General features: G+C 37.4%; 1 protein-coding gene across 2 annotated transcripts in view; it reads right to left on the bottom strand.

Moving 5' to 3' along the window:
- LOC127983420 (protein PRRC2C) overlaps nt 1-15,554 on the bottom strand; it is a 32,736-nt gene extending 17,182 nt beyond the window's left edge. For both annotated transcript variants that reach the window (XM_052585599.1, XM_052585600.1), the window contains exons 1-8: nt 15,135-15,554; nt 5,326-5,494; nt 4,067-4,244; nt 3,793-3,905; nt 3,503-3,628; nt 2,290-2,585; nt 2,074-2,153; nt 1,660-1,799 (exon numbers count right to left, since the gene is read on the bottom strand). In XM_052585599.1, the coding sequence (XP_052441559.1) occupies nt 1,660-1,799; nt 2,074-2,153; nt 2,290-2,585; nt 3,503-3,628; nt 3,793-3,905; nt 4,067-4,244; nt 5,326-5,440 (1,048 nt within the window). In that variant the 5' untranslated portion in view covers nt 5,441-5,494; nt 15,135-15,554. The remainder of the gene's footprint in view (nt 1-1,659; nt 1,800-2,073; nt 2,154-2,289; nt 2,586-3,502; nt 3,629-3,792; nt 3,906-4,066; nt 4,245-5,325; nt 5,495-15,134) is intronic.
- Between the last annotated feature and the right edge of the window lie 1,907 nt (nt 15,555-17,461).

Raw genomic sequence — 17,461 nt, 5'->3', positions numbered from 1 at the left:
TTAAAGCAAAAATAAGACAGTTGACATACAGAACCCCACAAAAAAATCAATTTGTGGCCAAAAATTAAGAAATTGTTCCTACAACTTCAGCAAATTTAAAAAAGGGAAATGAATTTGTATGAGGCCATAATTTAATAAAACAAAAGCTTTCAGTTTTTAACTTTAATGTCTATTGTTTAACTAAACAAAATACCTTTTATTTCTATAAAAAAAAAAAAAAAGATCAGAACAATGGTGGGCAAGTCATTGGCCACATTCACACAGCAGCAGAATACGGATGTCAGTCCTGATTTTGATTCCTTAAAAAGGTTTACATCCACACACAGTTCGTGTTATTTACGGGTGTGATGAGCGAATTCTGTAACCAAACTCACACCTGTACATTTTCAGGATTCACAACCCCATTCTCGGAACACACGCGCTGTGTGAACAGAACAGGACTAAACAACTATTTGTCTGTTGCATCATACAGCGAGTTGCTCTGCTGCACACATGCGTGTTTAATGTAGGATACGAGTTTTCATGTGTTGATTCGGTAGCTTACAGTGATGGAGAAATTATCGGTGTCATCTGAAAGTTTTAGATTCAGTCAGTTTTCCACCAAAACCACACCCATCAGTTTTGTGTTCTGTGCATGACTCTAATATGCTCTGCTCTCTACCCAAATTTAAAAGCTGCTGTCGGTTACTGAAGATTTGATGGAAGAACTTGTGGCTCGATTGGACTCCTGTCATGTCAGAATTCTCAGTATTGACGTCGCCATCTTTGATTTTACTTCGGTCACTGTTGCTATGGTTACTGGTAAAGTAATACTGGCTTGATTGCTGTTGCACGTTCATACAGATAGTTTTCCCAAACGCAACTGTAAGCTGCTGTGGGAACAGGACATCGAGACTCATACCTGTAAGTAAATGCGGCTGTCAATCCCAAAAACTGACAGTGTGAATGTTGCCATTTAAATGGTGCATGGCCAACCACCATCTAATACTGATAATACTAATAAACTACCTTGGGAAGCCTACAAAGATAGGAGTAAACACCGCCCCCATCTGAGGGTTGTCCCCCCCAAGATGAAAAAAAAAAACGCTGTGTATTGTAAATAATAATGCTGTATACTTTAAATTGTGTAAGTAGTAAAACACCACAAACAGAGTAAAAATCCGTTTTAAGTTTAGAAAGATTTTTTGTCTCCCCCTCCCTTGCCTCACGATGCTTTGGTAAAGTGATTATTTTCTCTCTAATACACAATGCCAATGTATTTTTTGAGTGGGGCCCCCCTGTAAAAAGCATGTTCCGGGTGCTAAAGCCCAATTCCACGGGAAAACCGCAAACTTGGACTTGGCAACACAGTGACAGATATTTAAGTCTACAACGGACACAGAGCGCTGTCTCGGCATAAACACAACAGCTTGAAGTTGTCTAATGTGTAATAGTAGCACGGCTTTCCTCTGTGTATACATATCCTTACAAGTAAAATTTTTGATGGATTATTTGTGTCCCCTTCAAAAATTGCTTGAGAAATGTTATGTTTATTGTCGAAATTATTGACATTAGACGAAATGTATGTACCTGCCAACAAGTGTATATTCTACCCAACCCTTCTGTAAACCATAAAAAATAAATTACAACAACAAAAAAACATCCAAAAGTCACTCTCACCTGCCCAACCCTCATCAGCATCAGTGTCCAGATTGTCTAGCTCTTTTAGTTCAGTGGCACTAACAATTGATGGCCTGTCTGGATCCTGCAGCCATGGCTGCGAGGGAGGCTGGGAGGGTCTTACACCAGACCGTGGACCCCTAAGTAGAGAAAAGAGAAATATGAGGAAAAAGCTAGATTTCACAACACTCCTAATATCCTGGATGTATTCCAAAATACCAGATTGCTTGTCTTAATAAAATTTCACTTTCAACTGCTTCCATTTTTACTTAACACTTTTAGGCCAATAACTAGTTAGAACTGTAACTTCAACTTTAGACAGCACAGCATCAGATTCCTCAAAATAAATCATTCTTTCAACCTTAGATTCTAGATCTAAGCCCATTTAAGTTCAAACCTTATGGGATCACTTACTTGGACATCTCCTGTTGTCCAGGGTACCTAAAGCTGCCTTGTACAGGAGGAAAGGGCCCTCGAGGGTAAGCACTGAACATCTGAAAAGATAAAGCACACATTAAAATAGCACTGCAAAATACACTACACAAAATCAGTACCAAACAAAACATTACATAGCAGCATGTCACATTTCAGAAGGTAAATTTAATTATAAACAATGGCTAAATCACTCACATATGGTGGCATCATGCTCCTGAACTGGGCAGCATGGAACGGAGATGACATTCCTCTTGCGGTTTGCTGGCCACCATTAAGTTTCTGCTGAGGGGCAGTAGGTGGGAGCCTGTCTCTGGCATCTCTCTTTTCTCTGCCCTCCAAAGCAGAGGGTTTCCCTGTCTCATCGGAGTCCCCAGAGGGAGATGGTGTGCCTCGACCCACGCCTGATTCCTCAGAGGGCTTACCATCAGTCTCTGAAGAACTGGGAGCAACGTTTAAGTTCCTGCCTCCACCTTCCCGCCAGCTACCCACATCTGAGAAGGGAATGGAAATGAAAGGCCAGAGTGAAGGTGATGATTATATTTAAGAACTCTCATTAAGAAACTGCTGAATATATTTTCTTCTCTAAATAGTTGCAACCCAACAAATGCCCCTATTATGCCATTTTAAGTTTCCTAATATTGTTTTATGAGTCTCTTAAAACAGGTTTACATGCATGCAAGTTCAAAAAGCATGTTAGTTTTCTCAAAATTATTTAATTTCAGCGAATTTATAAATGATTCATAAACGAATTGTGCGAAGCAGTTCAAAGAAACAGTCTCTCTAAAGCCCTCCTTTCTGTGAGCCCTAACTGCTGTGATTGGACAGATGGTGCAGTCCTTTGTGATTGGTCTACCGTGAACAGCGCGTGTCGGAAACGAAACTGACATTGCCATAACGGAATGACAGCCCTGGAGTCTTGTCAGTACATAGAAAAGATGGTATGGATTGTACCTAACCATTTCTGATGATGAAACAGTTGAAGTGGCTGATCGACAAGAGACTCATTCACAAGAACGACTGGAGCAGGATGTTGTTGAAGTGTCAAGTGTTAAAGGTCATATATAGGATTGCCAGGTATTGCAGTCCAGATTAAAAATTTGTTTATTTTTTTTCCCAGGCCCCTCCTAAAACTTTACGTCACAGCAGGTTGCCATATTGACGACACCAACAGGAACGAGCGCACATTACGGTGAATGAAATCAAATGCGCTGTGTTTTCTGCCAGCTGTGGCTGTGGGGGGGTTGTGCTTGAAACATGAATCCTTATAAGTGAAAACAACTAACGATTCCTAACACCGTGTTCTACACCAGATGTGAGCGGCACGATCTGACAACATCATGATGTCTATCAGCATAATATGGGCACTTTATCAGAGCTCCTAAGTAATGGTGAAGGATGATGGTCGTACTCTGAGGCCTGAGGCTGGGGCCTGGCCCATAGGGTTCATCTTCCTGATCGCCTGATTTCTCCACATCACCCGCCGCCTGCAGACTCGGAAACTCCTGATGGAACTCACTGCTCATCCGAGGAGCTCCTGCAGACACAGTGACACTTCAGCACTCGACTTCAGCAGTTCAAAATTCATGATAATTAAGATAAATCTGTGGCTTAAATTTGTTTAGAAAAAGATTTACAGTTCACCGAATAGCATTCTGAGAGTGAACAACAATGAAAAGGTTAACAGAGGAAACGGCTCACCGTCCAGCTGCCCAGACTGTCTGCTGTTGGCCCAGGAGCGGCTGCCTCCCAGAGGGACATCAGAGGTCTGGGGCACAGTTGGCTTAGGCTGTGGTGGAGGTGTCTCTTGTTGCCTATAATCATAAAAAAAAAAAAAAAAAAAAAAGTGCCAGTGGAACAGAAGAATCTAATGACTGCAACACACGCAAGACAATGTGAAAGAGTATGTTTGGAACATCTAAAATAAATTTGTCAACAGGAACAAGACCTATCATTTAAGAATGTGGAGTTTTACCGTTCATCTCCTGGTTGATCTTGTCTGGAGGCCCATCCACTGCCATCCTTGGGTACGATGCTAACATTGGGATCGTTGCCTTTGTTCTCAGCTTTTAAGCTGGGCAGGTTAGCTGGAGGGGGCATGCGTCGACTGACCGCAACTTTGCCCAAACTTTGGAGCCCATGTCTGGCAGCAACTAAATGGAAGAAAAGAAAGGATTTTTAGTTTTCTGTTATGGAAATTTTTTTATTTTGATAATTGATTGCATTAATCTAATTTAAGTATCTTTTTTAACATACAATGTTCAAGGTAGTATATATAATCCATATGGACATAACTTGTGCACATAACTGCTTTAGGTTGAAAAACAATATTTAAGGGGAAACTGCGTACCAGGGATGGGAAGTTTTGAGAGTAACCAGGCATCTACGATGTAATGTGCATGTGTTATGGTGTGATGTGCACTGAGTAACATGATTGGCTTAAAGTTCCCTCAATGTATTTTTTTACATACTATAAAAAGTGGTCTGTGTGTTGTCTCTTTTCACACAGATTCAAGCTCTGTGTAAAGCAGATCATTCTCTGCAGAGAATTAAAGCAATACAAAGACAAAACTCTGTTTGGTTTTTCATTCTCAGTCTCTACAAATTGTTATTGAATTAGAATTTCCACGACATGACCAAAAGTAATTTACATTTAGCAGACACTTTTATCCAAAGCAACTTACAAATGATGACAATAGAAGTGATCAAACCTCCCACAAAAGAGCAATAATATGCAATGAAATTAACAATTTGTACAGGAATACTGTTAATATGAGCAAAAAATGTTCTTAGGCAGTCTCTATCTTTAAGCTCATAGGAATGCACAGCAGTAACTCAGTGGACAAAGGCTGCTTATTTGACCCAGCGATGCAAAGGAGGCTGATTAGGGGACTCAATGAACAACAGTTCAAAGACTCCAGTACATCACTTGACACTCTACTCAATGAGCCATTCTTATTTTAAGAATTAGACAGCAAATCATTACAAGTTAGCCAAGTCATGTGTAAGTCACGAAATGTCGCAAACATTTGTGTAGACTGTCTGTAAGCTTTGAATTAAGCATGCTGTAAGCATTTTTCTGTTTGCTTCATCGTATTTATGCAAAAGCAATTCACCACTTTAGGTTAAGGAGAAATGTAACTAAAACATGCTCGACAGTTTTTGAGGGATTCACCCCACCACAGGGAACTTCGTAATAAACAGCTTGTTTGTAAGAATGGTCCCTTGACTTACCTGCAGTTTTCTGGGTCTCCAGAGACTTGCCCTTGTACGTGTTGAAGAGGCTAAGGGTTGCATACTTGGTCTTGCCATCCTTTGCCTTGGTGCTCTGCCCTGACTTCTCGGACATTTCGCTGGAAACTCATTGAGTCTGGTCCTGCGGCCTCACCCCTCAGAACCAGCCCTTAGAAGAACCCAAGAAATAAAATATTCAATGAGCAGATGGTAAACCAAATACTTTTTCTAACATTCCACCTGCACCTCTTAAGCATTTTAAGCAGTATTTCCTGTCAGGCTTAAGAGCAGGCTACAATGCAACACCAGTAGCCATTGTTGAGGAACTACAGAGAAAAACCGACAAATGTTCATGTGAGCAACCAACCCTCCCCAAATAAAGCGTATGCTTATGATAGCCTATATACTCCTTTCACAAACATTACTAAATTAGATTCAGTGGCTCAAACTGGAATGTTTATTCAAGGCCATGCACCAAACATGCAGAGAAATCATTAGGTGCATAATCAAGCTTTTATCAGACTTTCCAACCTCCAAGTTAAGGCAGGATCTTATCTGTCAAATGTATTAAATATTTACACTATGGGTGGTCCGAATACCAATTCTTTGTATCCTCGGTAGTAAGAACATTTAATATTCAAAGCTTCAAAGGGATGGGGCTGAACATTTTCTTCTCTCTAATAAAAGGCAGGAATCTTTGCGTGTATGTCTGTTTGCATTTTTATTACATTGAGGGCTGGTGTGTTGCTGTGGACCCAATGGGGTGCAGTGTTGCATTTTGGTGCAATATAGACACGCAACATTCAGAACTGATAAAACTTTTAATAAACTACAGAATAGTACAAGCCCGCAGTGGCACACCTCACGCGGCCAGGGCTTTATAAGCTCTAGTGATAGAGAAAACACAAGTCTGTTAAAAACAATAATTTTAATATAGTCAAATTATTATTACTTTTATGACTTTCGTTTTCACAAGTATTTTCCAAGCAAATTGTGATCATTTTTATTGTGTAAAAATTACTGATTAACATTAGGGGTGTAAGAAAAAAGATACACGGGAGCACCTCGATATTTTGCTTGCTGATACAGATTTAGATTCTCAAAAACGGAACATCAATATAAACAAAAACAATCATACAAGATTCATGGCATTCATGGCAGTGGTTTCGTTTTGAGCTTATATCCCGACCGGTAGATAGCATTCTTCTCTGAACTTAAAACAGTGACAAGAAATACTAGCACAGGGCTCCAGACTAACTTTTTTCACTAGGAGCACAGTGGCCCCCAACTGAAAATTTTAGGGGCACAACCAGAAAATTTAGGGGCGCACACCGTAAATCAACATGCTAACCAAATCTACTAATTTCCACTGTATTACTAATAAATACTTTAATAATAGATGCAGAAATTACAATGTGCTGTTTCAAATTCAGTGTCACATTTTATTCTGCACTTTTGAAGTTGCAACAACAAGGTAAACTGACAGCACCATCGCTGTCAAGACAGTACAAATAGTAAACAAAATTCCATACACTCAGAATAAAAAATGTGCATAGTAAAAAAGTTTGTGTGCATGCTGTATCGTTGTTGTATGTTTCGTTAAGTTTTAAGCCATTCTTCCTTTGAAGGTCGAGCTGGCTTTTGTATTTGGTGAAAGGTAGTTCTAATGCTTATAGTACCTCAGTATCTGAATTCTTACAGCCAGTCTTCTCGAAAATGGTGAGTGTGGATCAGGGCCGGCCCTGACCAATTTGCTGCCCTAGGCATGATTTTACCTGGCGCCCCATGTGTATGTATGTATGTACATGTATATATATATATATATATATATATATATATATATATATATATATATATATATATATATATATATATACACACACATACACACACTACAGCAGAACTGTTTCCAACACTCATAATAAATCATCATATTAGAATGATTTCTAAAGGATCATGTGATAGACTGGATGTCACATGTGACACTGAAGAATGGAGTAATGATGCTGAAAATTCAGCTTTGCATCACAGAAATAAATGATAATTTAAAGTATAATAAATTGAAAACAAATTATTTTAAATTGTAATAATATATCACAATATTACATTTTTTTCTGTATTTTTGATCAAATAAATGCAGGCTTGATGAGCAGAAGAAACTTCTTTCAAAAACTTAAAAAAATAGTAATGTTTCAAAACTTTTGGCCTGTACTGTATCCCCCCCAAAACTGCACAACTGTAGAGTAAAACATTATTTAAAAAAAAGTGATAATAAAAAATGCGTCTTAAAACTGACAAGATTGTACAAAATCACAGTCTGGGGACTCAGAACTCAGAACAACTGCTAACATTAAGTTTAAGGTAAAAATAACTGCTATGAAATTATAGTATCTTACTCCTATTCAATAAATTGTTCTTTCACTACATCTCTTTACCTCTGTCTTTATCCTCTTCTCTTCTTTTTGGCAGTGTATCTATCGCAGACTATGATCATTTATAATGTGTCATGTAAATTCGGCCTTGCGTCACAATCAGGAAACTTTCACCGTGTCTAGAACGGGCGCGAGCCGCCAGGCCCGTTTCTACGAGCTGTGTGTTAACAAAAACAGTGCTGTCTACATTGGATGTGGCGTCGGGCACGCCACACAACAAATTACCAACAACTAATCGTGCGCGCGCTCTGTTTCTGACGCACTTCAAGCACTCGATGGGTGGGGGAAGATTGAAGAGCCAGACTTTTTTTTTTTTTTGCTTTATTTGGAAGTGTTTCGAATTGTTGGTTTTTAAATAGTATCCTATTATAAAAAAAATATAGGTAAAAAAAAAAAAAAAAAAGTTCACTCATTCTGGCGCCCCTATGGATGAGTGGCGCCCTTAGCATTTGCCTATGCCGCGGGCCGGCCCTGGTGCGGACTTTTTTTCGCCACACCAACCTCTGACTCTGAATCATCATCTGACGGTGACACTGTAGACTCTGGCACTGGTACACTAGCCGCAGGTCGGAAGAACGAATCAATAGTTCGCTTGCTCATAGCTCAGACGCACGCACATATCAGGTTGTGATGATATTAGTCTCTGTTTCCTTCCCACATATGTTTACGCGCGCTCAATTATCTCTAGGCCCCTCCCCCTCCACAGATTTTAGCCACTTGCAGTGGCCATTCCCTATTCTTCTCACACGCATTTGCCGCCTCACAGACAGGCATCACTCAATGAGACGCGAGTGTGTGCTCGCGTCTCATTAGTATGTGTGCAAGTGTGTGTGCGTGCGTGCGTGTGCAAATCTACTGGTCGCACATGTGCGACTGGATGTAAAATTCAGTCGCACACTCTCAAAATTTTGTCGCAAAATGCGACCATTTGGTCGCAGTCTGGAGCCCTGTAGCAGCAGGGCACTCTGGCAATTAACATCCACCACGACTGTGGTGCAGGCACCCGCTCGGTTTTGTCAATTGCTGTTGGGCACGATCGGCACTGCAAAGGCCGATCTGCAAAGGCAGTCAGAATTCTACATCTTTGAATCCCAAATATTTAAAATCGATGAAGCGCATCATGATGCCATGCCGATGTCAGTGTGACAGTAAAGGAGAGGGGGTACGGCAATCTACTGTGAGCCACATGGGGCTCCATTCATAATTGATGTGGTGTGAGGGCTTATGCCAAGACAGCACAGTAGAAGCAACAGGGTCACCTCATCAGGTTCACACACAATTAGATTCACTGCTCACTGAGAATTATAAAGATAATGTGGCATTTTTCACAACTACATTACTATAATGCTATTCAGAACAAAAATCAACACTGAAATCCTCAGAAGCTGTTTAATATTTATAACATGTTTTATTGAGACTTAAATGCACTTTATAATGTATATGCTGTTTGTTTGTTGTGTGTTTGTCTTATGCAGTGACCTGTATATTGCTTGTAAGGTGACCTCGGGTGTTCTGAAAGGCGCCATGAAATAAAATGCATTATTATTATTATGTATTTCATAAGCTCAAATCAGCTCGAGTATGGATGAACCTAAGATAAAGCAACAGCCCTCAAACCCATTTAACACGGTCATTTCTGGGAGAGAGTTAAAAAGGCCAGTAATGCCAAATCAAAAACATAAAGAGTATAAAACTTACATCATGCAAACCAGCTCTACATACACACACAAACTAAAAGTCACATGATAAGACAGAAGGTGTAATTAAAGTGAAAGCAGTCATATTTTAATTTGGGTTATCAGGATTTACTTTCACAAACATTTCATTAAGGAAAGACTTAGTGCAGCTTCACTGGTTAAATGCCAGCTTCCTCTCAATCTACACCTCCAAAAATGTAATCTTTTAGCTGGCTGGTACATTGTAAACGCTACAGGTAGTAAAATGCAACCAATGGGACTATGCAAAGGACAGATCAACATTCAACACTCTTTACTTGAAACTGCCAGGACACCAATGAATAGCTAAAACCCCCTAAAGCCCTTGTGTCAAACTCAAAGCCCGCTGGCCTATTCTGTCCCACCACATCATTTTGTGAGACCCATGAGACAATATGATTGTCTTAAAATAAATATCAAATTATGAAAGTGCGCATCAATAGCACAAGTTTCTGTTTATATTTGGCTTTCTATTTATATGCATTAATTGACTTTGGTGTGTATATGATACTCAATGGTTAGGATTAGGGGTGTGGGGATTTTCCGTTGATGACTATTTGGACTGTTCAAAGGAATAAGTGTGAACACCAGTGCTAGAGCCCCACCGACAGAAATGGAAAAACACAATATTCTACATTCGTGTCAATAATATATGAAAATAATCATCATAATTTTTGCTATGAGATCAACCCGCAAACTCCTGGAAAGTCTAAAGATCCAGTATGCAAATGCATTCAAATGGTCCAAAACACTGACAATGCAGAGAAAACATGGCCGATTTCATCAGAGATGGAAGAGATAATAGCACTCATGTACAGATCAGAAAAAAAAATAAAAATAAAAACACACCCCAGCAGGCTATTTGGCTTAAAAGCACAAGTGCTTTATACTGGATATTGCTGAAGGCGTTTTAACCAATGCAGTAGTCAGTGTTTTAGTAAATCTGGATCAGTCAGGTCAAGGTAGCTATTTAGTGGTCTTTTGGCATCATCCTGAGCGCCGCATACACCCAACGCATGAGCGCTAAAGCCTGTCAAACAGCGTCTGATTACCGAACTAAGTTATTTTGAACTAATTCTGTCAAAACACACAAGGCTTACATGTAGACTCAAGTTGATTATGTCTAAAATGAAAGTAAACCGTTAGAAAACTGAAAAACGTAAACTTGTCTTATATCAGATGCCTGCAGGTCTTAAAGTGACAATAGGCCTATTAAACATGAAGCCTTCTGTCATTACTGTCAAGGGATACATCATAAAATTTAATTTCTGTCATTATTTACTCACTGTCACATTGTCCCAAACCTGTACTAATTGCTTTCTTGTGCTTAACACAAAAGAAGATACATTGAGGAACATGGAAAACCAAACAGTTGCTGGTCCACATTAAATTTGATAGTAGCAAAAAACACTCTGGAAGTCACTGTGGGCCAGCAACTGTTTGGATTTCCACATTCCTCAAAATAGTATTTATGTTCAGAAGAAGAAAGAAACTCATTCAGGTTTAAAACCACTTTTGAGTAGGGCTGTAGCTATCGAATATTTTAGTAATCGAGTATTCTACCAAAAATTCCATCGATTAATCGAGTAATCGGATAAAATGTGTTTTTGCTTAATTAAAGTGCAATATTAATTATGCAAGAGAAAATAAGACTCCTGGGTCTCTTAAAATGAACAACTAAGTTTCCTTTTTTAGAAAAAAAAATATTTTTATATTTTAAATGCATAGAATGCAATGCATACATCAAAAATAACATTTGTTATTAAAACATTAAACATTAAAACACATACAACATTAATTTAATTTAATTTATCTTTTAATTATTAAAAATGAAGCAAACTTAACTTTTTAGTAAACAAAGGGGATTTACTATAAAAAATAAAACATGGAAGAAATGTTGTGTGATTCTGTTGAACAATAGTCTTTAACCGGACTTTTATTTTGACGGGTTGACGTACCTTTACGTACAGTTCTGTGTATGTGATGTGATATTATTTTTACTCAAATCAAACGGTCAAATGCTCATGAAGTGACTGTCGGAGCAGTTCTGGAGATGTTGTTCATGTGTTCACGTCCTTATTTAGTGAGAGGAAAGACGCTGAATTCACCGGAGCGTCACGCGCGCTTCAGTGTTTTTAATGAATGAAGACGCGCTTCTGCTCCATTCATTAACACAGACATGCAGAACATGCAGGATTCATATTTAAATAGACCGTTCCGGCTTAATATTTACAGAGATTAGTCCATAACGTGATTTGATGTAAGTGCAATGACCTATTTTTTATTAATTCATTCAAAATTTGGCAAATTCCGTGCCATTCCGCATTAAACTGTAAATTCCGTTTTTATGACTAGATTCTGCGATTTCCTCCGCATTTTCTGCATCGCGGAAATCATAGGGCCCTAGTTGTGGAATGCCAGCTCGATCTTGCAGTGGACACACACCACGACGTTCTCTTTATGTTTGCCCGCGCCCTCAAATCAAAACACTGCTGTCTCCTTGCAGTATGCGACTTCAGACACAGCGCTTGTGTCTCCTTCCGCTTTGTGGGTGACGTAAACGCGTTGTGTCACATTAAAACAATCATTGCGAAAGAACCTGACGTGAGATTAAAAAAAATTAAAAGAGGCTTCGAGGCAGAGGAATTTGCCTCGATCATTTTTTGTAATCGATTTACTCGAGGAATCGTTTCAGCCCTACTTTTGAGTGAGTAAATGGTGGTATAAATATAAAAAACTATGACAGAATTGACAGACAGAGAGCTGACAGAATTATTATTTTTGGGCTAACTATTCCTGTAACGTTAACAAAAAGAGAAAAATCACTCACTGCTCTTGACTGAAGAAACTGAATACAGTTGCTTTAGGAATCAGCTAATACAGTATTTTATTTTTATATTTGTTCATTCAATTTCTTGAATGCTCCTGCTAAATACACCTTATTGTACCCAAAAATAAAGCCCAGTTTGTTTTATTTGTATGTGTAGTAGTAATGTGTATCTTTGCCATTCATATATCCTTGTTATTAAAAAATAAGAACAAAGATTTTTATCTCCGCTCTCTTTGGCCTAAATATCTGCCCTTTTTTTTGGTTACTTTGAATGGCTTTGTCTTTATAATAGGGAAATTAGTTTGGCTGTAATGCTCAGACAACTTGCAAAATAGTAAAACCAGCATGACAAAGAATTGTTATAAAATTGTGATTTTTATATTATATATATATATATATATATATATATATATATATATATATATATATATATATATATATATATATATATATATGATATTATATTTTTTTCCATATCACCATATGCCATTACCTGTATTGTACTGTGTTACAGTTATGGAGGCCTTCATAATAAAGAGGTAACTGCCTGCTCTGCCAATAGATAGAAATGTCACTATAGTATATTGTGTTTAATAAACAGCTGTTTTACTAAATTCTGTTGAGGTCAAATTAGGTGCAGTCATGTATTATGATGCATATCATGACTTTGCTGGTGATAGACAGCCCTAATAGTTATTGTGTAAACATTCATTTATTAAGTACTGATGAACTTGATTGAGATGGATTTGAGATTTCAATTAAAGATCTTTATTCTTTCAAATCAGTCTACTAAATTCAAGCCAATCACTGCTTTCCAGAGACATTTCCAAATGAGCATGCAAGGAATCACTGGCATTGAGCTGCAGCCCCTGAGGGATGAGAAAAGTCAATATCTTTTCAATAGATTGGTGAGGGGCAATCCTTAAATCAATGAAGAACATACTCTTATATGAAACCTCATAGCACAACCAGATCCAATTCAGTGTTCCCAGGAAGCCTCAAAACATTCACTTGATCTCCGGTTCCTGTGGGTCTGTTTCTTTCTTTGTTAAAAGCATCCCTTAAGTCTTGTTTCATTTCAACCAATGGTATTCTCAGTGGCATTTCCTTTTATGAATATGTAAAGCTCTTTAAGTGGAAGTTAAATGATCAAATCTTCCTCTAATGACACTCACAAGTGCCCCCCCTCCACTGTGATTAATCAAATCTAACTTGTTCCTGATTCTGCTGAAAGACTCTTGTTGTGCTTTTAGGGCAAATGTTTCGGTCTTGATCAGTTTGATGCTATTTTCACAAAACCTCATGGATCTACATGGATTTTCAAGCCCAATGAAACAACATCATACATACAGAAGGAATGAGAAATTTGTGACATGGATCACAAAAGACTGAAGTATACATTAAAATAACAGCCAGTTGCTTGACCCATCAAGCCTGCAATATATAGTTCTAGGCAGAAAAATCACATTTTTATAGAACATTTCAATTTCACAGAAATAATATACAAAAGTTTGCGCATGCTTTATGTACTGCATCATATTAGACATCAGGCTTTTATGGCCCATACAGTATGATACAATGAGAATGTGGAGCAACTTAATTAATTCAGAGGCCCAAACTGAGCAAATATATGCAATTTATTGCAGACTCTATTATTTATATATCCAAAAGTTAAGATAAATTCTAACAGCTTGTATATCAAGGGGTTTTTTTTAGCAGTAGAGCAGACTACTTACATTAAATGCATACAAACATCAGTTGTCACTCTATACCCCTCATTAATATGTCTCAGTTAGAGGATTAGGTTTTATGATCAAAGCTCTGTAGTTTTAATGGTTTAGACAAAAATGTAATGCAATTCACTGATGATTGAGACAAAAAAAAAAAAAAAAAAAAAATTATCTATAATTTATTTTTCTTGCCAAGGATGTATAAACTATCAATCTGTGGGCAGGTAGTAATTAAAAGATAATGCACAACCGGGTTTTTACCATGCTTATAATTTTAGATGCTTTAGTTTCACGAATCAAAAACGAAACAGTAGAATTTCCAGGATTACATATTTGTATTTTTTATTCTTTATTGTGTTTTTTTTGTTCTGTCGCTGTTATGTTGCACTGCGGAGCTTCTGTCACGAAAACTAATTCCTCGTATGTGTGAACATACCTGGCAATAAAGCTCATTCTGCTCATAAGCCACAACATAAGCATAAATTAAGTCTGACGGGGACTAAGCATGCAATTCTACAGAGTTACTTTTAACACACTTGCATGTGGTAGTTGTATATGTTCAGTTGCATGCACTGATTTTAATGTTTTGTTTGATGTAACGTTACTTGAAAAAGTCATGTGAGCCATCACCTTTGGCTAACCTACCTCTGCACCACAAAACTACAGGACAACGGGGAACTACTACCTTCCTTCACCTCGAACTTGCCTTTCAGATTTAAAATGCAATAATATAACCATCGGTTTGAAGTCGTGTGGATGCATCAAACAAACCAAAGAATTCTCTAAAACAGCCCCAATAGTATTTTACCGGCAAAATGAGTCATTTATCAAAAATGGCTGTTCAACTGGGCCCTGTGAGGTGGCCTCCAAACCCCCCATTCACCCCAAATTCTGCCTCAGGCTATCCGGATATTATCTTTCAGCAAAGTATAAACTAAACCTGCCCATATTAATACCGACCTATGTGAGAGAAAAGAAAACTGGGGTTGGTTGCGTTATTTGTCGTTTCTCATGGCAGTGCTAACATTAGCCAGACTGATTCTTTTCTTCTAAAAAAGCAACAGCAGGAGCAGCACGCTGACTAACCGTTAACATAACTTACCTATCTCCGCCGGTCCTGTCTCTCTCTTCAAGTATATCGTTTATCCCGTCCAGAAGGTCTGTGTCCTGGGCCTTTGTATTGTGTGGTTGAGCGTGTGTGTGTGTGTGTGTGAGAGAGAGAGAGAGAGAGCGAGGCCGGCTGTGGATTACAAAAGCTCGTGCTATGCTAGTCACAGCTAGCCGAGCGGTTAGCGACCCACAAAAATCTCCTCCTCAAAAGAGAAAGGAGCGTTTATGTCCCTCTCTCTGTCGTTTTCTTACTCTTGTGTGTTTCTGGACGCGCCGCCGGTGTGAGGGGAGCAGTAACGGGCGGTTGGCGGTTTCTCGTGCGCTCGAGAGAGGGCCCCGCTCGCGCCGCGGCCTGTCGCACAATCAAAGATGGCAGCGCGCCAATCCACGAGAGCCTCACGTCACCGCGTACAGGGCAGGCGCTCCAGCAGGAAGCGTCTTTAACATGTGAGACAGCAGATGGCGCCCTTTATACATTTTGAATAACTTGACTGTCCTATTTTGTATAAAAGTATACAAATGTGTAGGCTACACCAAAGTGCCAGGTGTACATAGCAATCATTAATTGATCAAAAATTCGAATATATATATATATACATACAGTACAGACCAAAGGTTTGGAAACAATACTATTTTTAATGTTTTTTAAAGAAGTTTATTCTGCTCATCAAGCCTGCATTTATTTGATCAAAAATACAGAAAAAATTTAATATTGTGATATATTATTACAATTTAAATTAATTGTTTTTAAATGTATTATACTTTAATTTATCATTTATTTCTGTGATGCAAAGCTGAATTTTATGGGTTATTATCACATGATCCTTTAGAAATTATTATTCATTATCAAAGTTGGAAACAGTTCTGCTGCTTATTATTTTTTCAGAACATGTGATACTTTTTTAGGATACTTTGATGAATAAAAAAAAGAAAAAAAAGAAGCTATGTTTTTAAAATATAAATATTTTGTAATAACAATATACACTACTGGTCAGTAATTTGGGGTAAGTAATTTTTTTCTTTTTCTTTTTTTTTAAATAAAATCAATACTTTTATTCAGCAAGGATGTGTTAAATTGATAAAAAGTGATAGTAAAGAAAATATATTATTAGAATATATATTATTAGAATTTTTATTTTTATTTTGAATAAATGCAGTTCTTTTTAAGCTTTTATTCATCGAATATATTAGACAGCAGAACGGTTTCCAACACTCATAATAAATCAGAATATTAGAATGATTTCTAAATGATCATGTGATAGACTGGATGTTACATGTGACACTGAAGGCTAGAGTAATGAGGCTGAAAATTCAGCTTTGCATCACAGGAATAAATAATTTTTTAAGTATATTCAAATAGAAAACTTTTATTTTAAGTTGTAATAATATTTCACAATATTACTGTTTTTTTTTTCTGTATTTTTGATCAAATAATTGCAGGCTTGATGAGCAGAAGAAATTTCTTTCAAAAACAATAAAAATAGTAATGTTCCAAACTTTTGGTCTGTACTATATATATATATATATATATATATATATATATATATATATATATATATATATATATATATAGAATATATTTTCATATATTTATAAAATATGTCAGAGAGTTTTACACACTAGTGAGTTATTCTGGCGACATTTCCACGCCCTGAAACATGACGATGAACTAAACGAACTGTGATTGTTTGTTTGACATGCAGGTCAAATGGCCTCATGGGCGGGCCTTGACCAATGGAAGCTGCCATGAAGGTCTGGCTATGGACTAGTTGGATCCTGAATATTTCAGAATTTTCACAAATAATCAAAATTATTTTTATTGGAATTGTATACATACAGGTGCATCTCAATAAATTGGATTGTCATGGAAAAGTTAATTTATTTTCGTAAATCAGTAATTCAATTCAAATTGTGAAACTCATGTATTAAAGTGCACACAGACTGAAGTAGTTTATGCTCACATTTAACAAAAACCCACCAATTCACTATCTCAACAAATTAGAATATGGGGTAACACTTTAGAATAAGGTTCCATTAGTTAATGTTAGTTAACTACATTCGTTAACATGAACTAAGCAAGAACAATCCTTCTACAGCATTTATAAGTCTTAGTTCATGTTAATTTCAACATTTACTAATGCATTATTTAAATCAAAAGTTGTGCTTGTTAACATTAGTTAATGCACTGTGAATTACCATGAACTAACAATGAATAACTGTATTTTCATTAACTAACATTAACGAAGATGAATAAATACAGTAATAAATGTATTATTCATTGTTTGTTCATGTTAATTAATACATTAACTAACATTAACT

Source organism: Carassius gibelio, chromosome B20 (assembly GCF_023724105.1).
Source record: "Carassius gibelio isolate Cgi1373 ecotype wild population from Czech Republic chromosome B20, carGib1.2-hapl.c, whole genome shotgun sequence".
Lineage (NCBI taxonomy): Eukaryota > Metazoa > Chordata > Actinopteri > Cypriniformes > Cyprinidae > Carassius > Carassius gibelio.
Note: the sequence above shows the minus strand (reverse complement) of the source record. Positions and strands in the feature narration are given on the sequence as shown.